The following is a 25,179-nucleotide window of genomic DNA, read 5'->3' on the forward strand; positions in this document are numbered from 1 at the left end:
TCTTAGTGTACCGTCCTTCAAGAGGGAAACTCTTCGTTCCATTCTTCCCTTGATCCAGAGAGTCAATTTATGACAACAGTGGATTTAAAGGAAGCGTACCTTCACGTGCCATTCTCAAGAATCGTTTCAAGTTTCTGAGGTTTGCCTTTCTGGACAAACACTTCCAGTTTGTGGCTCTTCCTTTCGGATTTTCCACAGCCCCCTGAATTTTCACAAGTGTTCTGGGATCACTGTTGGCGGTGCTTCGGTTACGAGGCATTGCAGACGCCCTATCTGGACGACATCCTAGTCTAGGTGCCATCCTTGCAGCACGCAAGATTTCTCTCAGACATGGTATAATCCTTCCCGCAATCTTTCGGGTGGAAGGTAAATTTGGAAAGGAGTTCCTTAGTCCCAAGCACAGGGGTAACTTTCTTGGGAACCATACTAGTTTCCACATCTATGAAAATTTTTCTGACAGAAGTCAGGAAATCAAAAATTATCATTACTTGTCTAGTTCTTCAGTCCACTCCTCAGCCTTAAGTGGCTCAGTGCATGGAGGTAATCGGACTGATGGTGACGGCAATGGACATCATCCCGTTTGCTCGGTTCCACCTCAGACCTCTGAGGTTAAGCATGCTCAGGCAATGGAATGGAGATTATTCGGATTTGTCTCCTCTAACACTACTGGAGCAGGAGACAAGAGATTCTCTTCAATGATGGTTGTCTCTGGATCATCTCTCCAAGGGAACCTGCTTTCGCAGACCATCTTGGGTGATTGTGACAACAGAAGCCAGCCTTTTAGGGTGGGGAGCAGTCTGGAGCTCCCTAAGGGCTCGGGGTTTGGACTCAGCCAGAGTCTGTTCTTCCTATACACATTCTGGAGCTGAGAGCGTTCTACAATGCTCTTCTGGCCTGGTCTCAGTTAGCCTCGGTCCAGTTTATCAGTTTCCAGTCAAAGATGAGCAGAGGCCCGTTCTTGCTGCCTGTCGGTGATCCACATCCTAGGGGTGGAAGAGCAGGAGAGGGCATCAGTGATCCTCATAGCATCGGCTTAGCCTCGCAGGATTTGGTATGCAAATCTGGCGGGCATGTCATTTCTGCCACCTTGGAGACTTCCGTTGAGAAAGGTCCTTCTAATTCAAGGGCCCCTCCTTCACCCAAATCTGTTTTCTCTGAAGCTGACTGCTTGGAGTTTGAACGCTTAAATATTATTAAGCGGGGGGGTTTGTGATATCGGTCGTTGAGACCACGTTTCAGGCTCTTTAGCCTGTCACTAGAAAAGTGTTTCATAAGATATGGTGTGAACCCATGGTCTACTCATGGAGTAAAGTTAGGATTCCTAGAATTTTGTCCTTTCTCCAAGAGGGTTTGGAGAGAGGTTTTTCGACGAGTTCCCTAAAGGGGCAACTCTCGACCTTACCTTATTTTTCTCTCGGATAAGGTAGTTTTATGTACTAAATTAGGATTTTTTCCTAAGGTTGTTTCCGTTTGCAACATTAATCAGGAGATTGTTGTTCCTTCCTTGTGTCCTAATCCTCCTCTGAAGGAAGGAAAGACTTATGCACAATTTGGACGTGGTCCGTGCTTTAAAGTTTTCCTTGCAGGCGACTGAGGACTTTCGTCAGTCTTCTTTCTTGTTTGTGGTTTTTTGGGGAAAAAAGGGACAGAAAGCTACGACTTCTCTTCCTTTTTGGCTGAAGAGTATCATACGTTTTAAATACGAGACTGCTGGACAGCAGCCTCCCGAGAACGTTACAACTCATTCCACGAGGGCTGTTGCTTCCTCATGGTCGTTCAAGGATGAAGCTTCTGTGGAACAGATTTGCGAGGTTGCAACTTGGTGTTCTCTACAAACTTTTACGAAATTCTGCAAATTTGTCTTTTGCCTCAGCTGAGGCCACTTTTGGGAGAAAGGTTCTTCAAGCAGTGGTCGATTCCGTTTGGGTTCCCTGTCTTGTCCTTCCTGTATCATCTGTGTACTCTTGCTTGGGGTTTGAATCCCATTAGTAATTAAGATGATCCGTGGACTCATCGTGTCTTAATAAAGAAAAGAAAATTTAGACAGGTTGAGGGTTATTGTAAACTTCAGACACCTGCACCTTTAGCTTTTCCTTTCTCTTCCTAACTTCGGTCGAATGACTGCAGTGGGAGGGAATGGAGGAGCTATTTAACAGCTCTGCTGTGGTGCTCTGTCTCCTCCTGCTGACCAGGAGGTGAATATCCCATTAGTAATTAAGATGATCCGTGGACTCATCGTGTAAAAAAAAATATATCAGGTGAGCATAAATTCTTTTTTGTTGTTTAAAAAGATAGATGATCCCTTTATTACCAATTCCCCAATTTTGCATAACAGTTATAATAATTTACTTTTTACCTCTGTGATTACCTTGTAGCTATGCCTCTGCAAACTGCCCCCTTATTTCAGTTCTTTTGACAGACTTGCATTTTTAGCCAATCAGTGCTGACTCCTAGGAGCTAAACGTGCCTGAGCTCAATGTTATCTATATGAAACACATGAACTAACGCCCTCTAGTGGTGAAAAACTGTCAAAATGCTTTTAGATTAGAGGCAGTCTTCAAGGTCTAAGAAATTAGCATATGAACCTCCTAGGTTTAGCTTTCAACTAAGTATACCAAGAGAACAAAGCAAAATTGGTAATAAAAGTAAATTGGAAAGTTGTTTAAAATTGCATGCCCTATTTAAATCATGAAAGTTTTTTCCCCAACTCCCCCAGTCATTCTTTGCCTAGTCAACAAGGAGGTTGGCGAAAAAAGTGCTTTGAAGACATTTATAGTCCTTTAATTTTGTAGTTTCCATACAAGACAGGACTGGGGTTCAGAGTAGCCATGTAATTCTCTTAATCATTATTGGTGAAAGTTAGCTGCTGGATGTCGTAGGGAAGCTGTCCTTCTTCCAGCATATTTGTGCTAACACCCCCTTTGAAGAAGGGGATGAAGCTGTCAGACCTGTAGGGCTGTTTCTGCTCCACAGCAATATCCATGGAGGGCAAGTCCTTTTTTATTCTATTCCCTATGAAGACTTCTTGGAGTTTTAGAGGGACTTTATTTTACCACTTGAAGGGTATTTATTATTGAGCAGTTTAAGATGTTTAAGCACACACAGGACTCTGTGTAGGCATGCATTGGAGACATAGAGCTGTGGCTTGAGGGCTAAAATTTTTATTACCCTAAGAAATGTATGGAGATGGAATGTCTGGGAGTACCCATGAACTGTGGCTGCATGTTTTTATGATTGTGAAGGTATTGTGGACTCTCATTCGTTTTATATGGCCTTTTCTAGCGCATTTTTTTTTTTTGCGGCGGGTTTCAGAGCCGCTTTGCTCACTTTCCAAACGTGCTTTAGGGGCCGGCCTTCTCGAGCGCCGTCCTACGTGGTTGGGACGCGCTCTATTTTGTTCACTGTTACCTGCAGGTCCATTCTGGGAATTTAGCGTTCAACTTCTCGGGAAGGTTGGTAAGTGCCCCGGCCATCGCAAATTCCATAGAGGTTTTTTTTTGTAAGACCTTAGAGGGTGTCAATCCCACTTTTCCACAATCTAACAAATGTTTTGTGAGGAGGCTCAAGTTTTTCCATCTGCATAATTTTTTTTTGCCTGTCTGCTGTGTTAGACTATATCTAAGGGGCCCAAGACGATGTGCCTTCAGAGCCCTCCACCTCTCAGGACTCTGATGTCCAGGACATGCCACTGCTTTTTCTTCACTCCCTGTCTCCTAATGTTGCACATGCAGTGCCCTGCTGCTCTGATCAATCCTCTTCTGGGGTTGTTTGCCAATTCAATTTGCAGCACAGCTTGAATCGGCTGTTTCTGCTGCGCTGAGTGCCTTTTCCATCTCAGACAAGAGATAAAGAATGGTTAAACATATTTCCTCAGATACAGACTCTTCTTTAGAGCCTGCTTTAGTAAGTCTATCCCCGCATTCTTAGGATAAGCATACCTCAGTAGCTTCTGAAGGGAAACTATCTGATTTTGACTCAGCTCTGGAGAAGAATCCAGCGGAAACTGAGGAGATAACCTTCAGATTTAAACATGAACATCTTCGCTTTCTACTCCATGGAAGTTCCTAAGCCTTCTGACGAGCCGAAGATACCCAAGTTGCACAGGGTTTATGATGTTAGACCCAGGGCTCCTGAGATTTTTCCTGTCCCAGCTCGCATGACAAACATCATTGCTAAGGAATCGTAGAAGTCACGAATTCCATTCTCTCCATCTGCTATTTGTAAGAAGATGTTTCCTGACGCTCATCTGGAGTTATGGAGTACTAATTCCAAGGTGGATGGAGCTATCTCCACGTTGGATAAGCTTACTACTATTCCTATTGAGGAAAGTACCTCCTTTTATAGACCCCATGGAAAGAAAGATGTAGGGGTATCTAAGGAGCCTTTTTTTTTGGGGGGGGGGGGGTGTTTATCAGCTTGGTCTTCTCTTTCCACCTACTGCAAGCATAGTGGGGGTTGCTGGAGCCACCACCTTTTGGCGTGATTCCTTTTAAGAGATGGTTCTAGTTTTTAGACTTCTCTAGAAAACATTCAGAATAGGATTATGGTCATCAAAACAGCCAATTCCTTTATCTGTGATGCAATTATGCAAATTATTTGTCTTTAATGCTAAGTCATCTGGTTTCACAGTCCTGGCTGAAATCTTGGTCAGCGTATGTGCTATCAAAGTCCAGCTTTTTCTCTATCCTTTTAAGGGCAAGACACTGTTCTAGGCCTGGATTCTATTATCTCCACAGTGACTGGGTAGAATGGTGCCTTCCTCCCTCAGGACAAGAAACCTAGATTCAAGGATTGCTAATCTGGCATTTTTCATTCCTTTCGATCTAACAAAGGACAGAGGACTTCGGCTTCCTCCAGACCAACCCAAGAGTTCCTGGAAACCTAACCAGACTTGGACCAAGAGAAACAGTATGAGTCTGAGTCTTGGACGTGGTCTCCCAGTAGTACAGGATAGGGTTCAGTTCTCGCCTGCCAAAAGGCTGATTTCTTCTGCCAAGGCTATCTTCAAATCCAGTAAAGAGGGCTGCCTTTTTGAATTGCGTGAAAGACCTCTCCTCCATGGGAGTGATTGTCTCAGTGCCCTCTTGTCAGGTGTTTTAATCAAACTAGGGATGCACCGAAATGGAAATTCTGGACCGAACCTGAAAATCAAATATGCACTTGGCCGAAAACCGAAAATTTCTTTTTCAAATTATTTTAAATTTATATATTTATTTTTTTTTACATAATTTAGACTATTTAATGAATGAATCTGAATTGAAAAACTGCAAGCCAATAAAATAACCACACTTAATGAAAGTAACACTAAAATTGGACAAAAGATATCTTAAAACAATATGCTACACAATAATTTTACCAAGAAAAAAAAACAGGCAAAAAAACACAACCGAAAAAAAGATGCCATTTTTGTCCAAAATGTTTGACTGAATTTTTTTTTACCAATAATCCAAATAAAGTATAGTCCTAGAAAACTTATTACATGCAAAACAGTAAGTCAAGTAATTTACCTGAAACAGCAGCTGTAGGCTAGCATCAAACTTGAAATATGCAACACAATAATTTTACTGAAAATAACGGGCAAAAAAAAACAAAATAATGCAATTTTTGTCAAACGCTTCTGCGGCCGAAATCTTGGGGCATCCCTAATTCAAACCTATTTGTGGTTCCCAAGTAAGAAGGAATGTTTAAAGTGTCTAAAGTTCCAGAAGGTGCCAACCTTCAAGATGGAGACTATCCTATTTATCCTTCCGTTGTTTCAGGACGGTCAGTTTATGATCAACCTAAAAGATGCGTACCTTCATGTTCCATCATTTTCAGTTCCTTCGCTTTGCCTTTCTGGACAATCATTTCCAGATCAGAGCTCTGCTCTTTGGTCTTGCTACCGCCTCAATGATCTTCACAAAGGTCCTAGGGGCTCTTCAAGCGGTGGCCAGAATGAGAGGAATTGCAGCGGCTACTTACCAGGACGATATATTGGTTCAAGCTTCATCTTTGATATTAAAAAGAACTCACACTGACTCCTTTTTGTGTCTCCTTCTGTATGTTTTTTGGGAACAATTATAGATTTGTCTGTGATGCAAATATTCCTGACGGATCAATGTCGAACCAAGCTTCTATCTGCCTGCCGATCTCTACAGTCCAATGTTTGTCCATCAGTGGCTGAATGCATGGAGGTGGTGGGTCTCATGGTTCTACTTTTGCTTGCTTCCATCTGCGACCTTTACAACTATGTATGCTCAGACAATAGAATGGCGACCATTCTGATCTCTCTCAACCGATCATCCTGGACAACCAGACAAGAGATTCTTTCTCTCCTGTTGGCTCTGTCAAGACCACCTATCTCAAGGTACTTGCTTTTTGAGATCATCTTTGTTGTTTTTTACATTTAGATGGTCATGTGATATTTTCTAGTCACCTCTACGGCATCACTAATATGTGGTTATCCTGTCCCTTTTAAAGATGCTGAACTAAAAATGGGCTGGATCCTAAGCTTACATTCCTGCTTTTTTTTTTTTTTCTTATTCAAATAAAGATAGCAAGAGAACAAAGAAAATCGATAAAAGGAGTAAATTAGTTGCTTAAAATTGCATACTCTATCTGAATCATGATAGAAAAAAAATGGGTTTTGTCTCCCTTTAACACTTTTTACCTCTATCTTGTATCTTAGCCTCTGCTTACAGAAACATAGATATTGACGGCAGATAAGAGCCATAGGCCCAGCAAGTCTGCCCGATATTGCCTAGCAGTATAAACTTATTTAGTTTGTAGGATAGCCTTATGCTTGTCCCATGCATTTTTAAAGACATGCATTTAAGCCATTCAGTGCTGACTCATAAATAACTCAACAGGATTGAGCACAATGTTGCCTATATGGCACACATGAACAAAACTGCAGTTACAAAATCCCAAATTAGGGTTCAATAGCCATTAACATTTAGTGCCAAAAATAGACTTTAAGGAACTAGATTTGTGGAATGAGAAATATTATTAGATTATTATGGACAACTGGACTAAAATTCCAAATAAAAAATATTTATTTGCAGAAAACGACAGCTGGTCAAAATAAAAACATGCAGTGTTTGCATTGTTCTGCTGGAAAAAAAGTAATCCTCAGAGTTGGGGAACCTTTTCAGAGCAGAAGGAAGCAAGTTTCTTCCATGATAACCTTGTTACGTGGCTTGCGTCCTTCACAAACATAAATCTGCCCAATTCCAGCCTTGCTGAAGCACCCCAGATCACCCAAACTCCACCAAATTTCACAGTGAGTGCGAGACTGTCTTGCAGGCCTCTTCAGGTCTCCGTCTAACCATTAGACAACCAGGTGTTGGGCTTAGCTGAAAACTGGACTCATCAGAGAAGATGACCTGGAATCGGGCAGATTTATCTTTGTCTGAGGAAGGGGATAGTATCCCTGAAAACGTCACATGTATTAAACTACCACTGAAAGACCTGTGAGTGCCTCCGCCTGTGTTTATGTTAACCTGTTGCCACCCTGGCAGATGTTGAACAATTGGTGAGTGCGCACTTTTCTTGGACTTTTATATATTGTATTTCTAGCCTGGTTTGTTAACGAAAATGTGTTTGTGTTCTTTCCTAGACTCCTCCTACTCCAGAAGAAATGGGACATTGTGACAATGTCCGTTTGTCAGAGGTTGGGGACACACAAGTTGTTGTGTTTAAGCATGGTGAGAATCATTTGTTACTGTTTACCTACCAGCGGGCATATTATAGTGCCAACGCTATTTATATTGCAGATCTGATTGCCTTTATATTCATCATACTGCTGTAATATTTACCTCTGAATTCTTTGTTCTTTAGAAAAGGAAGATGGTTCCATTGCAACCATAGTTATTCGTGGGTCCACAGACAACCATATGGATGATGTAGAGAGGGCAGTGGATGATGGTGTCAACACTTTTAAAGTTCTCACAAGGGTTAGTAAAAGAGCAATCTATTTTTCCAGAGAATATTTTGTCTATAGCTCTGCTGTTTTTAAATATAATATACTTTGCTTTGTATTTGAAGGACTGAAGAGTGTAAATGACTGACTTTTTTTTTTTTTTCCATTTAATTTTAAGGACAAACGCCTTGTCCCTGGTGGAGGAGCAACAGAAATTGAATTGGCAAAACAGATAACGTCATATGGAGAGGTAAACTGTGCTTATTTTTCACACTGAAAGAAACTGAAGTATGACAATTTCTTATGTTAAAACATTTTTTCTTTTCGCACTTGTATGTCCCTTTAATACCATTGCTAACATATTAAAGCATTTTATTATTGCACAAAGGGGTTAAACACTACTGGTAAGTAACATAACACAACTGGTGTGCCAATAACAAGAGACAAATGTGTATAACCAACCACGCACCAGCTAACTGCCATAGAACAAAGTACATTTTGATAATAGAAATACATTTAAAGATGTGTTGAAAATAAGTTTGTATCTGAATGTTGCAAGATTCATTTTTATTTTTATGTCCATTTAAATAATGGCAATTCATAATAATTGCTTTAAATAAAAAAGCAATTACAATATTTTAAAATAAATGTTTCTGTGCTGAGTTATTTTAAATTTGTTCAGACCGTGCTACACGTCATCTGTTTTAGCAGAACAAGTCTATAGTTCTGTCTTAGAATAAACTAAAAAATATATACTGCCAACCAATGAGAAGACAGATACTTCAGGATTACAAAACAAGGATTACACACCACATCCCATACAAAGCAAGGAGCACACAGCACATCCCATACACAGCTGATCTGGCGTGTCCTGTCTGAAAGGGCACTTTGTCAGGGAGAGCCAGCTGCACACAAACGGCTCTATTTAAAGGGACATGATGCCCAGATGTTGAAGCACTTGAAAGTGATGCAGTATAGCTGTTAAAAGCTGACTAGAAAATATCACCTGAACATCTGTGTAAAAAAGGAATATATTTCTCCTGTTAAGTGTAGTCAGTCCACGGGTCATCCATTACTTATGGGATTATATCTCCTCCCTAACAGGAAGTGCAAGAGGATCACCCAAGCAGAGCTGCTATATAGCTCCTCCCCTCTACGTCATACCCAGTCATTCTCTTGCACCTAACTAATAGATAGGACGTGTGAGAGGACTGTGGTTGTTAAACGTAGTTTTTATTTCTTCAATCAAAAGTTTATTTTAAACAACACCGGAGTGTGTTGTTTTTTTCTCAGGCAGCATTAGAAGAAGAATCTACCTGAGTTTGTGTATGATCTTAGCGGTCGTAACTAAGATCCATTTGCTGTTCTTGGCCATTCTGAGGAGTGAGGTAACTTCAGAACAGGGGACAGCGGGCAGGGTTCACCTGCAAGGAGGTATGTTGCAGTATATTATTTTCTAAGGAATGGAATTGACTGAGAAAATACTGCTAATACCGATGTAATGTAAGTGCAGCCTTAAATGCAGTAGTAGCGACTGGTATCAGGCTGATATGTATGTATGTTTACACTGTGGTATTTCTAGGGAATGGAACTTCACTAAGAAAATACTGTATACATTTAACTTATATTGAGCCTCCACTGCAGTGAAAGCGACTAGCAGCAGGCTTATTAATAACATTTCATAATTTTGTTTTTAAACGTTTACTGGCATGTTAATCGTTTTTCTCTGAGGTACTTGGTGATAAAACTTTATGGGCATTATTTTACCACATGGCTGTCGTTTGTTTATGAATAAAATCAGTTTACTGAGCTTCCCCACTGTTGTATTATGAGTGGGAGGGGCCTATTTTGGCGCTTTATTGCGCAGTAAAAATTCAGTCACAGTCTTCCTATTTCTTCCTCCATGATCCAGGACGTCTCTACAGAGCCCAGGGGTCTCCAAAACTAGTTTTGAGGGAGGTAATCACTCACAGCAGACCTGTGAGACTGTGTTTTGACTGTGATAAAAACGTTTATTTTAAATTGTTATCCGTTTTTTGGGTACTAAGGGGTTAATCATCCATTTGCTGGTGGGTGCAATCCTTTGCTAACTTAATACATTTACTGTGAAAATTTGGTTGCTATAACTAATTTGGTTCATTGTTATTTGAAAAGTATTTTCCAAGCTTGCTAGTCGCATTGCTAGTTTGTTTAAACATGTCTGACACAGATGAATCTCTTTGTGCAATATGTTTAAAGGCCAATGTGGAGCCCAATAGAAATTTGTGTACTAATTGCATTGATGCTACTTTAAATAAAAGCCAATCTGTACATGTAAAGAAAATTTCACCAGACTACGAGGGGGAAGTTATGCCGACTAACTCTCCTCACGTGTCAGTACCTTCGCCTCCCGCTCAGGAGGTGCGTGATATTGTGGCGCCAAGTACATCAGGGCGGCCCTTACAAATCACTTTGCAAGACATGGCTAATGTTATGACTGAAGTACTATCTAAATTGCCAGAATTTTGGGGTAAACGCGATCACTCTGGGGTAAGAACAGAGTACGCTGATAATAATAGAGCCATGTCTGATACTGCGTCACAATTTGCAGAACATGAGGACGGAGAGCTTCATTCTGTGGGTGACGGATCTGATCCAAGTAAACTGGACTCAGACATTTCAAATTTTAAATTTAAGCTTGAGAACCTCTGTGTATTACTAGGGGAGGTTTTAGCGGCTCTGAATGATTGTAACATGGTTGCAATTCCAGAGAAATGATGTAGGCTGGATAGATACTATGCGGTACCGGTGTGTACTGATGTTTTTCCTATACCTAAGAGGCTTACAGAAATTATTAACAAGGAGTGGGATAGACCCGGTGTGCCTTTTTCACCCCCTCCTATATTTAGAAAAATGTTTCCAATAGACGCCACCACACGGGACTTATGGCAGACGGTCCCTAAGGTGGAGGGAGCAGTTTCTACTCTGGCTAAGCGCACCACTATCCCTTTGGAGGATAGCTGTGCTTTTTCAGATCCAATGGATAAAAAGTTAGAGGGTTACCTTAAGAAAATGTTTGTTCAACAAGGTTTTATATTACAACCCCTTGCATGCATTGCGCCTGTCACGGCTGCGGCGGCATTCTGGTTTGAGTCTCTGGAAGAGACCATTAGCTCAGCTCCATTGGATGAGATTATAGACAAGCTTAAAGTCCTTAAGCTAGCTAATTCATTTATTTCTGATGCCGTAGTACACTTAACTAAGCTTACGGCTAAGAACTCCGGATTCGCCATTCAAGCGCGTAGAGCGCTGTGGCTTAAATCCTGGTCAGCCGATGTGACTTCTAAATCTAAATTGCTTAACATACCTTTCAAAGGGCAGACATTATTCGGGCCCGGTTTGAAAGAAATTATCGCTGACATTACTGGAGGTAAGGGCCATGCCCTGCCTCAAGACAGGGCCAAACCAAAGGCTAAACAGTCTAATTTTCGTGCCTTTCATAACTTCAAGGCAGGAGCAGCATCAACTTCCTCCGCTCCAAGACAGGAAGGAACTGTTGCTCGCTACAGACAGGGCTGGAAACCTAACCAGTCCTGGAACAAGGGCAAGCAGGCCAGAAAGCCTGCTGCTGCCCCTAAGACAACATGAAGTGAGGGCCCCCGATCCGGAAACGGATCTAGTGGGGGGCAGACTCTCTCTTCGCCCAGGCTTGGGCAAGAGATGTCCAGGATCCCTGGGCGTTAGAGATCATATCCCAGGGATATCTTCTGGACTTCAAAGCTTCTCCAAAAGGGAGATTTCATTTTTCAAGGTTGTCAGCAAACCAGATAAAGAAAGAGGCGTTTCTACGCTGTGTACAAGACCTTTTACTAATGGGAGTGATCCACCCGGTTCCGCGGTCGGAACACGGACAAGGATTTTACTCAAATCTGTTTGTGGTTCCCAAAAAAGAGGGAACCTTCAGACCAATCTTGGACTTAAAGATCCTAAACAAATTCCTAAGAGTTCCATCGTTCAAAATGGAAACTATTCGGACAATCTTGCCTATGATCCAAAAGGGTCAGTACATGACTGGATTTAAAGGATGCCTACCTTCACATTCCGATTCACAAGGATTATTATCGGTACCTAAGGTTTGCCTTCCTAAACAGGCATTACCAGTTTGTAGCTCTTCCCTTCGGGTTAGCTATGGCTCCAAGAATCTTTACAAAGGTTCTGGGCTCTCTTCTGGCGGTACTAAGACCGCGAGGAATATCGGTAGCTCCGTACCTAGACGACATTCTGATACAAGCGTCAAGTTTCCAGACTGCCAAGTCTCATACAGAGTTAGTTCTGGCATTTCTAAGGTCGCATGGGTGGAAGGTGAACGTAGAAAAGAGTTCTCTATTGCCACTCACAAGAGTTCCCTTCTTGGGGACTCTTATAGATTCTGTAGAAATGAAAATTTACCTGACAGAGGACAGGTTAACAAAACTTCTAAATGCTTGCCGTGTCCTTCATTCCATTCAACACCCGTCAGTGGCTCAATGCATGGAGGTAATCGGCTTAATGGTAGCGGCAATGGACATAGTACCTTTTGCGCGCCTGCATCTCAGACCACTGCAATTGTGCATGCTAAGTCAGTGGAATGGGGATTACTCAGATTTGTCCCCTATGCTGAATCTGGATCAAGAGACCAGAGATTCTCTTCTATGGTGGCTTTCTCGACCACATCTGTGCAGGGGGATGCCCTTCAGCAGGCCAGATTGGACGATTGTAACAACAGACGCCAGCCTGCTAGGTTGGCGCTGTCTGGAATTCCCTGAAGGCTCAGGGATCATGGACTCAGGAGGAGAGACTCCTTCCAATAAACATTCTGGAATTAAGAGCAGTTTTCAATGCCCTTCTGGCTTGGCCTCAGTTAGCAACTCTGAGGTTCATCAGGTTTCAGTCGGACAACATCACGACTGTGGCTTACATCAACCATCAGGGAGGGACAAGGAGTTCCCTAGCGATGATGGAAGTCTCAAAGATAATTCGCTGGGCAGAGTCTCACTCTTGCCATCTGTCAGCATCCCAGGCGTGGAGAACTGGGAGGCGGATTTCCTAAGTCGTCAGACTTTTCATCCGGGGGAGTGGGAACTTCATCCGGAGGTGTTTGCCCAACTGCTTCGGCGTTGGGGCAAACCAGATCTGGATCTCATGGCGTCTCGCCAGAACACCAAGCTTCCTTGTTACGGATCCAGGTCCAGGGACCCGGGAGCGGTACTGATAGATGCTCTGACAGCACCTTGGGTCTTCAACATGGCTTATGTGTTTCCACCCTTCCCGATGCTTCCTCGATTGATTGCCAGGATCAAACAGGAGAGAGCATCTGTGATTCTAATAGCGCCTGCGTGGCCACGCAGGACCTGGTATGCAGATCTAGTGGACATGTCGTCCTGTCCACCATGGTCTCTGCCTCTGAGACAGGACCTTCTGGTTCAGGGTCCTTTCAAACATCCAAATCTAATTTCTCTGAGGCTGACTGCATGGAGATTGAACGCTTGATTCTATCAAAGCGTGGATTCTCGGAGTCAGTGATTGATACCTTAATACAGGCTAGGAAACCTGTTACCAGGAAAATTTACCATAAAATATGGCGTAAATACTTGCATTGGTGCGAATCCAAGAGTTACTCATGGAGTAAGGTTAGGATTCCTAGGATATTGTCTTTTCTACAAGAAGGTTTAGAAAAGGGTTTATCTGCTAGTTCGTTAAAGGGACAGATCTCAGCTCTGTCTATCCTTTTACACAAACGTCTGTCAGAAGTTCCAGACGTTCAGGCTTTTTGTCAGGCTTTGGCCAGGATTAAGCCTGTGTTTAAAACTGTTGCTCCGCTGTGGAGCTTAAACTTAGTTCTTAACGTTTTACAGGGTGTTCCGTTTGAACCCCTTCATTCCATTGATATCAAGCTGTTATCTTGGAAAGTTCTGTTTTTAATGGCTATTTCCTCGGCTCGAAGAGTCTGAGTTATCGGCCTTACATTGTGATTTTTCATTCAGACAAGGTAGTTCTGCGTACTAAACCTGGGTTCTTACCTAAGGTAGTCACTAACAGGAATATCAATCAAGAGATTGTTGTTCCATCATTGTGCCCTAACCCTTTTTCAAAGAAGGAACGACTTCTGCACAATCTGGACGTCGTCCGTGCCCTGAAATTTTATTTGCAGGCAACTAAAGATTTTCGCCAAACTTCTTCCCTGTTTGTCGTTTATTCTGGACAGAGGAGAGGTCAAAAGGCTTCGGCTACCTCTCTCCCCTTCTGGCTTCGTAGCATAATACGTTTAGCCTATGAGACTGCTGGACAGCAGCCTCCTGAAAGGATTACAGCTCATTCTACTAGAGCTGTGGCTTCCACTTGGGCCTTTAAGAATGAGGCCTCTGTTGAACAGATTTGCAAGGCTGCAACTTGGTCTTCACTTCACACCTTTTTTGAAATTTTACAAATTTGACACTTTTGCTTCTTCGGAGGCTGTTTTTGGGAGAAAGGTTCTTCAGGCAGTGGTTCCTTCCGTGTAAAGGTCCTGCCTGTCCCTCCCGTCATCCGTGTACTTTTAGCTTTGGTATTGGTATCCCATAAGTAATGGATGACCCGTGGACTGACTACACTTAACAGGAGAAAACATAATTTATGCTTACCTGATAAATTCCTTTCTCCTGTAGTGTAGTCAGTCCACGGCCCGCCCTGTTTTTTCGGCAGGTCTAAATTTTAAATTAAACTCCAGTCACCACTGCACCCTATAGTTTCTCCTTTCTTGTTTGGTTTCGGTCGAATGACTGGGTATGACGTAGAGGGGAGGAGCTATATAGCAGCTCTGCTTGGGTGATCCTCTTGCACTTCCTGTTAGGGAGGAGATATAATCCCATAAGTAATGGATGACCCGTGGACTGACTACACTACAGGAGAAAGGAATTTATCAGGTAAGCATAAATTATGTTTTTATCTCAAAATTTCCTTCATAGTCACATCCCATTGTAAAGGGATTGCCAATCAAGATGCTAGTTCACACAGCACTTACTATTGTGAGCTGAAGAAATTTTTAGGTCAAATATCTTCCTTTTTTTACTAAGAGATGGTCAGGTGATATTTCCTTGTCAACTTTTTAGTTACAATGCATCAATTTTAAGTGATTTAGCATATGGGTATATTATGTCCCTTTAACTTATAATAATTTAACTTTTAAAGGGACAGTAAATGTTAAAAATATTAAACATAATTGATTATGCTTATTAAATTGTGCACATACTACACAGTGTCACCTTTCAAAATGTCACAGGGTTGTCCCCAGGGTTGTGGGCCATTCACCTTAATGTAGTATGCTCCTGATTTGGATAAAGCGGTCAGCTGCTTAATCTAGAGCAAGAGTTTGCTGCATGAAGATGAATGGTGAAATTGCACAGGTTATGATTTCTCAATAATCCTGTGATTTTTGTTTTTATTAATGCAACGCTGGACAAGTGAGCTATAAACAGTAAATACGGACTGAGAAAAATTACTTTTTGGGGGCCAAAATGTAGAAAACACACACACGTGCTACTGGCTACTTAATATTAGACCCTGGTTTGTAGTCCACCAGACGCCAATGAATGCCCCCACTAAGATTTCTGGTTGTTTCTTGTCACTTGATAACAAAATGATTTGCTACTTTTGCTGCATTTGTATTTATCCTTAACACACTTTTATTCATCTTAGACATGTCCTGGGTTAGATCAGTATGCTATTAAAAAGTTTGCAGAAGCATTTGAATCCATTCCAAGGGCTTTAGCAGAAAATACCGGAGTAAAAGCCAATGAAGTAATCTCCAAGCTGTATGCTATGCATCATGAAGGCAACAAAAATGTGGGATTTGACATAGAGGTAATGATTTTGAACTTAATGCTTTTAAAAGAACAATTTCCTTTTCAGTATATATATATTTCTTCTGTTATGTGTGATCAGTCCACGGGTCATCATTACTTCTGGGATATAACTCCTCCCCAACAGGAAATGCAAGAGGATTCACCCAGCAGAGCTGCATATAGCTCCTCCCCTCTACGTCAGTCCCAGTCATTCTCTTGCACCCAACGACTAGATAGGATGTGTGAGAGGACTATGGTGATTATACTTAGTTTTTATGACTTCAATCAAAAGTTTGTTATTTTACAATAGCACCGGAGCGTGTTATTACTTCTCTGGCAGAGTTTGAGGAAGAATCTACCAGAGTTTTTTACTATGATTTTAACCGGAGTAGTTAAGATCATATTGCTGTTCTCGGCCATCTGAGGGAGGTAAAAGCTTCAGATCAGGGGACAGCGGGCAGATGAATCTGCATTGAGGTATGTAGCAGTTTTATTTTCTGAATGGAATTGATGAGAAAATCCTGCCATACCGTTATAATGACATGTATGTATACATTTCAGTATTCTGGGGATGGTATTTCACCGGAACTACTCTGTTAAAAGTCACTAATCCTTTTAATAAGTATTTATCATGTTAAACGTTTTTGCTGGAATGTAGAATCGTTTACATTTCTGAGGTACTGAGTGAATAAATATTTGGGCATTATTTTCCACTTGGCAGTTGTTTGCTTTTAATTGTGACAGTTTCGTTTCTCTTCACTGCTGTGTGTGAGAGGGAGGGGCCGTTTTTGGCGCTCTTTGCTACGCATCAAAAATTTCCAGTCAGCTACTCTTATATTTCCTGCATGATCCGGTTCATCTCTGACAGATCTCAGGGGTCTTCAAACTTCTTTGGAGGGAGGTAGATTCTCTCAGCAGAGCTGTGAGAATTTTATATTGACTGTGAATAAAAACGTTGCTCTGTAATTTTTTATGTCAAATTTAATTATTGTTATTTTACTAATGGGAACAAACCTTTACTAAAAGTTGTGTTGTTTTAAAGTTTGATGCTATAACTGTTTTTCAGTTCATTATTTCAACTGTCATTTAATCGTTTAGTACCTCTTTGAGGCACAGTACGTTTTTGCTAAAAAAGATTATAACCAAGTTGCAAGTTTATTGCTAGTGTGTTAAACATGTCTGACTCAGAGGAAGATATCTGTGTCATTTGTTCCAATGCCAAGGTGGAGCCCAATAGAAATTTATGTACTAACTGTATTGATGCTACTTTAAATAAAAGTCAATCTGTACAATTTGAACAAATTTCACCAAACAGCGAGGGGAGAGTTATGCCGACTAACTCGCCTCACGCGGCAGTACCTGCATCTCCCGCCCGGGAGGTGCGTGATATTATGGCGCCTAGTACATCTGGGCGACCATTACAGATAACATTACAAGATATGGCTACTGTTATGACTGAAGTTTTGTCTAAATTACCAGAACTAAGAGGCAAGCGTGATCACTCTGGGGTGAGAACAGAGTGCGCTGACAATACTAGGGTCATGTCTGATACTGCGTCACAGCTTGCAGAGCATGAGGACGGAGAGCTTCATTCTGTGGGTGACGGTTCTGATCCAAACAGATTGGATTCAGATATTTCAAATTTTAAATTTAAATTGGAGAACCTCCGTGTATTACTAGGGGAGGTTTTAGCAGCTCTCAATGATTGTAACACCGTTGCAATACCAGAGAAATTGTGTAGGTTGGATAAATACTTTGCGGTACCGGCGAGTACTGACGTTTTTCCTATACCTAAGAGACTAACTGAAATTGTTACTAAGGAGTGGGATAGACCCGGTGTGCCGTTCTCACCCCCTCCAATATTTAGAAAGATGTTTCCAATAGACGCCACCACTCGGGACTTATGGCAAACGGTCCCTAAGGTGGAGGGAGCAGTTTCTACTTTAGCTAAGCGTACCACTATCCCGGTGGAGGATAGCTGTGCTTTTTCAGATCCAATGGATAAAAAATTAGAGGGTTACCTTAAGAAAATGTTTGTTCAACAAGGTTTTATATTGCAACCCCTTGCATGTATCGCGCCGATTACGGCTGCGGCAGCATTTTGGATTGAGTCTCTGGAAGAGAACCTTAGTTCATCTACGCTAGACGACATTACGGACAGGCTTAGAGTCCTTAAACTAGCTAATTCATTCATTTCGGAGGCCGTAGTACATTTAACCAAACTTACGGCTAAGAACTCAGGATTCGCCATCCAGGCACGTAGGGCGCTGTGGCTAAAATCCTGGTCAGCTGATGTTACTTCTAAGTCCAAATTACTTAATATACCTTTCAAGGGGCAGTCTTTATTTGGGCCCGGTTTGAAAGAAATTATCGCTGACATTACAGGAGGTAAGGGCCACGCCCTACCTCAAGACAAAGCCAAAGCTAAGGCTAGACAGTCTAATTTTCGTCCCTTTCGGAATTTCAAAACAGGAGCAGCATCAACCTCCACTGCACCAAAACAGGAGGGAGCTGTTGCTCGTTACAGGCAAGGCTGGAAACCTAACCAGTCCTGGAACAAGGGCAAGCAGGCCAGGAAACCTGCTGCTGCCCCAAAGACAGCATGAACCGAGAGCCCTCGATCCGGGACCGGATCTAGTGGGGGGCAGACTTTCTCTCTTCGCCCAGGCCTGGGCAAGAGATGTTCAGGATCCCTGGGCGCTAGAGATCATATCTCAGGGATACCTTCTAGACTTCAAATTATCTCCCCCAAGAGGGAGATTTCATCTGTCAAGGTTGTCAACAAACCAGATAAAGAAAGAAGCGTTTCTACGCTGTGTACAAGATCTGTTATTAATGGGAGTGATCCATCCGGTTCCGCGGTCGGAACAAGGACAAGGGTTCTACTCAAACCTGTTTGTGGTTCCCAAAAAAGAGGGAACTTTCAGGCCAATCTTAGATTTAAAGATTCTAAACAAATTCCTAAGAGTTCCATCGTTCAAAATGGAAACTATTCGGACAATCTTACCCATGATCCAAAAGGGTCAGTACATGACCACAGTGGATTTAAAAGATGCTTACCTTCACATACCGATTCACAAAGATCATCACCGGTACCTAAGGTTTGCCTTCTTAGACAGGCACTACCAGTTTGTAGCTCTTCCATTCGGATTGGCTACGGCTCCAAGAATCTTCACAAAGGTTCTGGGTGCCCTTCTGGCGGTACTAAGACCGCGAGGGATTTCGGTAGCTCCGTATCTAGACGACATTCTAATACAAGCTTCAAGCTTTCAAACTGCCAAGTCTCATACAGAGTTAGTTCTGGCATTTCTAAGGTCGCATGGATGGAAAGTGAACGAAAAGAAGAGTTCTCTTTTTCCTCTCACAAGAGTTCCATTCTTGGGGACTCTTATAGATTCTGTAGAAATGAAGATTTACCTGACAGAAGACAGGTTAACAAAGCTTCTAAATGCATGCCGTGTCCTTCATTCCATTCAACACCCGTCAGTAGCTCAATGCATGGAGGTGATCGGCTTAATGGTAGCGGCAATGGACATAGTACCTTTTGCACGCCTACACCTCAGACCGCTGCAATTGTGCATGCTAAGTCAGTGGAATGGGGATTACTCAGATTTGTCCCCTACTCTGAATCTGAATCAAGAGACCAGAAATTCTCTTCTATGGTGGCTTTATCGGCCACACCTGTCCAGGGGGATGCCATTCAGCAGGCCAGACTGGACAATTGTAACAACAGACGCCAGCCTACTAGGTTGGGGCGCTGTCTGGAATTCTCTGAAGGCTCAGGGACTATGGAATCAGGAGGAGAGTCTCCTTCCAATAAACATTCTGGAATTGAGAGCAGTTCTCAATGCCCTTCTGGCTTGGCCCCAATTAACAACTCGGGGGTTCATCAGGTTTCAGTCGGACAACATCACGACTGTAGCTTACATCAACCATCAGGGAGGGACAAGAAGCTCCCTAGCAATGATGGAAGTATCAAAGATAATTCGCTGGGCAGAGTCTCACTCTTGCCACCTGTCAGCAATCCACATCCCGGGAGTGGAGAACTGGGAGGCGGATTTTTTGAGTCGCCAGACTTTTCATCCGGGGGAGTGGGAACTTCATCCGGAGGTCTTTGCCCAAATACTTCGACGTTGGGGCAAACCAGAGATAGATCTCATGGCGTCTCGCCAGAACGCCAAACTTCCTCACTACGGGTCCAGATCCAGGGATCCGGGAGCGGTTCTGATAGATGCTTTGACAGCACCTTGGAACTTCGGGATGGCTTATGTGTTTCCACCCTTCCCGCTGCTTCCTCGATTGATTGCCAAAATCAAACAGGAGAGAGCATCAGTGATTCTAATAGCGCCTGCATGGCCACGCAGGACTTGGTATGCAGATCTAGTGGACATGTCATCCTGTCCGCCTTGGTCTCTACCTCTAAGACAGGACCTTCTGATACAGGGTCCATTCAGACATCAAAATCTAACTTCTCTGAAGCTGACTGCTTGGAAATTGAACGCTTGATTTTATCAAAACGTGGTTTTTCTGAGTCGGTTATTGATACCCTGATACAGGCTAGGAAGCCTGTTACCAGAAAGATTTACCATAAAATATGGCGTAAATACCTATACTGGTGCGAATCCAAACGTTACTCCTGGAGTAAGGTTAGGATCCCTAGGATATTGTCCTTTCTACAAGAAGGTTTAGAAAAGGGTTTATCAGCTAGTTCATTAAAGGGACAGATTTCAGCTCTGTCCATCTTGTTACACAGGCGTCTGTCAGAAAATCCAGACGTCCAGGCCTTTTGTCAGGCTTTAGCTAGGATCAAGCCTGTGTTTAAAGCTGTTGCTCCGCCATGGAGTTTAAACTTAGTTCTTAACGTTTTACAGGGTGTTCCGTTTGAACCCCTTCATTCCATTGATATAAAATTGTTATCTTGGAAAGTTCTGTTTTTAATGGCTATTTCCTCGGCTCGAAGAGTCTCTGAGTTATCAGCTTTACATTGTGATTCTCCTTATCTGATTTTTCACTCAGACAAGGTAGTTCTGCGTACTAAACCTGGGTTCTTACCTAAGGTAGTCACTAACAGGAATATCAATCAAGAGATTGTTGTTCCATCCTTGTGTCCAAATCCTTCTTCAAAGAAGGAACGTCTTCTACACAATCTGGATGTAGTTCGTGCCCTCAAGTTCTACTTGCAGGCAACTAAAGATTTTCGCCAAACTTCTTCCCTGTTTGTCGTTTATTCTGGACAGAGGAGAGGTCAAAAAGCTTCTGCTACCTCTCTCTCTTTTTGGATTCGTAGCATAATACGTTTAGCCTATGAGACTGCTGGACAGCAACCTCCTGAAAGAATTACAGCTCACTCCACTAGAGCTGTGGCTTCCACTTGGGCCTTTAAGAATGAGGCCTCTGTTGAACAGATTTGCAAGGCTGCAACTTGGTCTTCGCTTCATACTTTTTCCAAATTTTACAAATTTGACACTTTTGCTTCTTCGGAGGCTATTTTTGGGAGAAAGGTTCTTCAGGCAGTGGTTCCTTCTGTATAATGAGCCTGCCTATCCCTCCCGTCATCCGTGTACTTTTGCTTTGGTATTGGTATCCCAGAAGTAATGATGACCCGTGGACTGATCACACATAACAGAAGAAAACATAATTTATGCTTACCTGATAAATTCCTTTCTTCTGTTGTGTGATCAGTCCACGGCCCGCCCTGTTTTAAGGCAGGTAAATATCTTTTAAATTATACTCCAGTCACCACTTCACCCTTGGTTACTCCTTTCTCGTTGATTCTTGGTCGAATGACTGGGACTGACGTAGAGGGGAGGAGCTATATGCAGCTCTGCTGGGTGAATCCTCTTGCATTTCCTGTTGGGGAGGAGTTATATCCCAGAAGTAATGATGACCCGTGGACTGATCACACAACAGAAGAAAGGAATTTATCAGGTAAGCATAAATTATGTTTTTTTTTCATTTATAAAGATGCACAGAAATAAGATACTCTTGAAATATTGCTCCAATTAAAAGTTCATTCAAGTAATGCATCAAAGGGACATTTTAAAGGCATAAAAAAGTACATCTTTTGTAAAGAGAATTTAAGTACTGTGGCTGAATGTTTTTGTATGCATCTGAGGTGTGTCTCTGTCCACCAATAAAGCAGTAGAAGTTCTTATCAGCCAATGAACAGTCCTTAAAGGGAAACTGTTAGAAAACTAAGTATAATATTTGAAAAAAATATTTCTTAGCATATTTGCGATATAAATGTATTAAAAATGTTACTGCTAAAGTTGTTAAAATTGAGTGATCTTGCCTGTGTTGTCATTTCTTATGATCTGCATGGTACTATAGTATTGTTCGTTCCTCACATGCTCACACTTTTTCCCTACGCTCCCTAACCATCTGTTGTATATCTATAGAGCAACCTTCTCGGTATCCAATCACTACTGGCTGTAATAGTACTGGCTGTGCAGAGTTTAGTGCACATAGCAGTGAAGGGACACAAACTAAACAGAAGCTGCCTCCCTGCTCTGATAGTTGTTCTCTGTAATAGATTACAATAGTGCGGCCTGGGTTACCTTGGCAACAAGATAGTTTCTGCAGTGAAGGCACCTGAAACATTACTTACACTTCTCCCTACAAGTTGTTTTAGCTGCCTAAACGAAGTTCCCCTTACAGGTTGTCCTATTTCTGTTAAAGTAAGCCAGAAAACTGCTGCCTTTTTATTGTGTACACAACATACTGTGCACAGCTAGTAATGCCACAGCCAGTGGTGCCTGGTAGCGGAGCACATGGCTCTGTACATGGACAAGCTTGCTAGGGAGCGTACAAAAATACTGAGCTGTGTGGAGAAGAGAGCATATGACATCACAGGCAAGTTTACTCTCAACTTTAAAAACTTTAGCTGCAAAAAAATGATATATATATATATATAAACCTTTTTCTTTTTTTATATAAATAGTTTACTTTGTTTTCTGACTAAAGTGTCATTTTAAGAACCAGTTGAACGGGGGGGGGGGGGGACTTTCAGCATATTTATATTCTTTTTCACACGCACACTCTTTTTTTAATTTACTAATGTTAGCCCATTATTGGCTTCAATTTTAGCCGGGTGATGCACCCATTAAAAAAGCCCTGGGGAGGACACTGCTTATGATGATTGCATTATAAGGAGTTATGTAAAATATGCATATCTTGTTTCTGCTTGTTTCCTGTAGCCCCTATTGTTGCTGCTCTTTTTAAATATTAAAACACAACAACCAAAACTGTGCAAAACAGTCGGTCTGTGGTGTCAAAGCAATTATTTAAAAAAAAAAAAACATTAAAAAGTGCTTTTTTTTTTTTTTTCTTTTTTTTTTAATCAATTATATAGGGAAATTGTTTTTATTCACCATGGATGTTACCACTGTAGAAAATACTTTAATTTTATTTTTCATGTAATATTCCAGGCTGAGACTGCAGCAGTGAAAGATATGCTGGAAAGTGATGTACTTGATACATATCTGGGAAAACATTGGGCAATTAAGCTGGCAACAAATGCTGCTGTCACTGTGCTTAGAGTGGACCAGGTAAGTTGAGGCACAGAATAATTTTGACTGTGACAAGGGTTACACTTTGCACCTCTGTGCCCTCACTGTATTTGCTGTGATGTGAGGATTCTCAGTGCGTCATTACATCAAGAGGATCATTCTAAAATATTTATTGGTTTGTGTAATGTATAGGAATGTTTTTATTTTTAAACAAGATGATGAAAACAAATCTCCAAATGTCAGCGTTTTTATTTTCCTATGTTTTTATAATGATGAACTATATAAAATTCTGTAGATTATAATGGCAAAAGCAGCTGGTGGACCAAAAGCCCCCAAACAACAAGGACACTGGGATAAAGATGATTGGCAAGATGAACCTGAAAGTCATTAGGTTTCAGTGTAAGAGCAGGTGCCAGCAATATGAATGGAGTGACTAGATTACACTGCATGTAAACACAGTATTTGCATTACTGCACTACTAACCTGGATTTTTACTCCGTTGTGTTACTGCAATTAATTGGTGCACTGCATGGAATTTGTTTTGTTAATACAGCTAGAAAAATAGTTGTACATAGAAGTATTCTAACTGATTTTAGTATCAGATGCACTTTTTAAAAAATAAAAAATCATATACTAATTTCTATATTTTACTGTAAATCAGCTATTAACTTTCCATTCAGTGGTACATTGTTTAGCTTTTAAACCACTCCTGTTAATGTCATAATTTAAATTGTCCATAAATATTTTTGTAGAGTGTTGGCTTTTTTTGTTTTTTTAAAGGACTTGGCTAGTAAAAAAAAAATTTATTATTCTCCATTGCAATGTTATTTTTAGAGATGCCGCTGAGACCTGTATAGACACAGTAAAGTGACGAACGCATGCTGCATGAAATCCGTAATGGTACTTTTAATTCTGACAATTGTTTTAATGCTTTACAGATTATTATGGCAAAACCAGCAGGTGGCCCAAAAGCTCCACAAGGAAAGAAGGATTGGGACGAAGACCAAAATGACTAAACACATGTACATGTTTTTGCTCTGTTTGAATTTAGGACTGTTTTTTATCAGTGTGTACAAACCACAGCTTTAGCTGCTTGAGACTGGTTCACTTCTTTAAGTTAAATATTAAAAAAATACTGTACAATAAATATAAAAATCAAGGTATAGTAGCATTTTATTTTCAACACCACAATAATAATAATAATGTGTGCGATCTTGTAATAGATATCTAATTTTCCTTTGAATTTACTATTTTCAAGCAAATGAAAATGTTGCATAACTAGAAATATTAAAATTGAGGAATTGTGTACAGCAGGGGGGTGCCCAATAGGTAGATCGGGATCTACTAGTAGATCCTGAAGGTGCTGCTGGTAGATCGCGGCTGATGTGATCAAAATGATGTGGTCAAGTTACGCGATCTCAACACTGGGGCGTGAGTAGAGTATGGTTGCTAGGGATACTGCTTTATCTACCGCAGTGTGTGAAGGGGGCAGGTCATTAAACAGTCTGATGGTCGGACACGAAAAGTGCTACAGGATTGGATCTTGAGGGACTTCGATTCCAACCAATCAATGTAGATGATTTCTCTTGTAAGGTGTAGCCAGTCCACGGGTTCATCCATTACTTGTGGGATATTCTCCTTCCCAACAGGAAGTTGCAAGAGGACACCCACAGCAGAGCTGTCTATATAGCTCCTCCCCTAACTGCCACTCCCAGTCATTCTCTTGCAACTCTCGACAAGATAGGAAGTATGAGATATGTGGTGACTTAGTGTAGTTTTTACCTTCAATCAAGAGTTTGTTATTTTTAAACGGTACCGGCATCGTACTGTTTTACTCCCAGGCAGAAATTAGAAGAAGAATCTGCCTTGAAGTTGATGATCTTAGCGGTTTGTAACTAAGGTCCATTGCTGTTCTCACGCATAATTGAAGAGT

General features: G+C 41.6%; 1 protein-coding gene across 3 annotated transcripts in view; it reads left to right on the plus strand.

Moving 5' to 3' along the window:
- Nucleotides 1-24,409, plus strand: part of CCT8 (chaperonin containing TCP1 subunit 8) — a 51,348-nt gene extending 26,939 nt beyond the window's left edge. Inside the window, exons 10-16 of one of the 3 annotated variants that reach the window (XM_053705986.1) lie at nucleotides 7,598-7,685; nucleotides 7,819-7,934; nucleotides 8,079-8,150; nucleotides 15,593-15,757; nucleotides 23,166-23,285; nucleotides 23,542-23,655; nucleotides 24,185-24,409. In XM_053705986.1, the coding sequence (XP_053561961.1) occupies nucleotides 7,598-7,685; nucleotides 7,819-7,934; nucleotides 8,079-8,150; nucleotides 15,593-15,757; nucleotides 23,166-23,285; nucleotides 23,542-23,637 (657 nt within the window). In that variant the 3' untranslated portion in view covers nucleotides 23,638-23,655; nucleotides 24,185-24,409. The remainder of the gene's footprint in view (nucleotides 1-7,597; nucleotides 7,686-7,818; nucleotides 7,935-8,078; nucleotides 8,151-15,592; nucleotides 15,758-23,165; nucleotides 23,286-23,541; nucleotides 23,656-24,184) is intronic. The other 2 variants (XM_053705985.1, XM_053705987.1) reach the window with 2 other exon arrangements.
- Nucleotides 24,410-25,179: the final 770 nt, after the last annotated feature.

Source organism: Bombina bombina, chromosome 3, assembly GCF_027579735.1.
Source record: "Bombina bombina isolate aBomBom1 chromosome 3, aBomBom1.pri, whole genome shotgun sequence".
In the NCBI taxonomy this organism is placed as follows: Eukaryota; Metazoa; Chordata; class Amphibia; order Anura; family Bombinatoridae; genus Bombina; species Bombina bombina.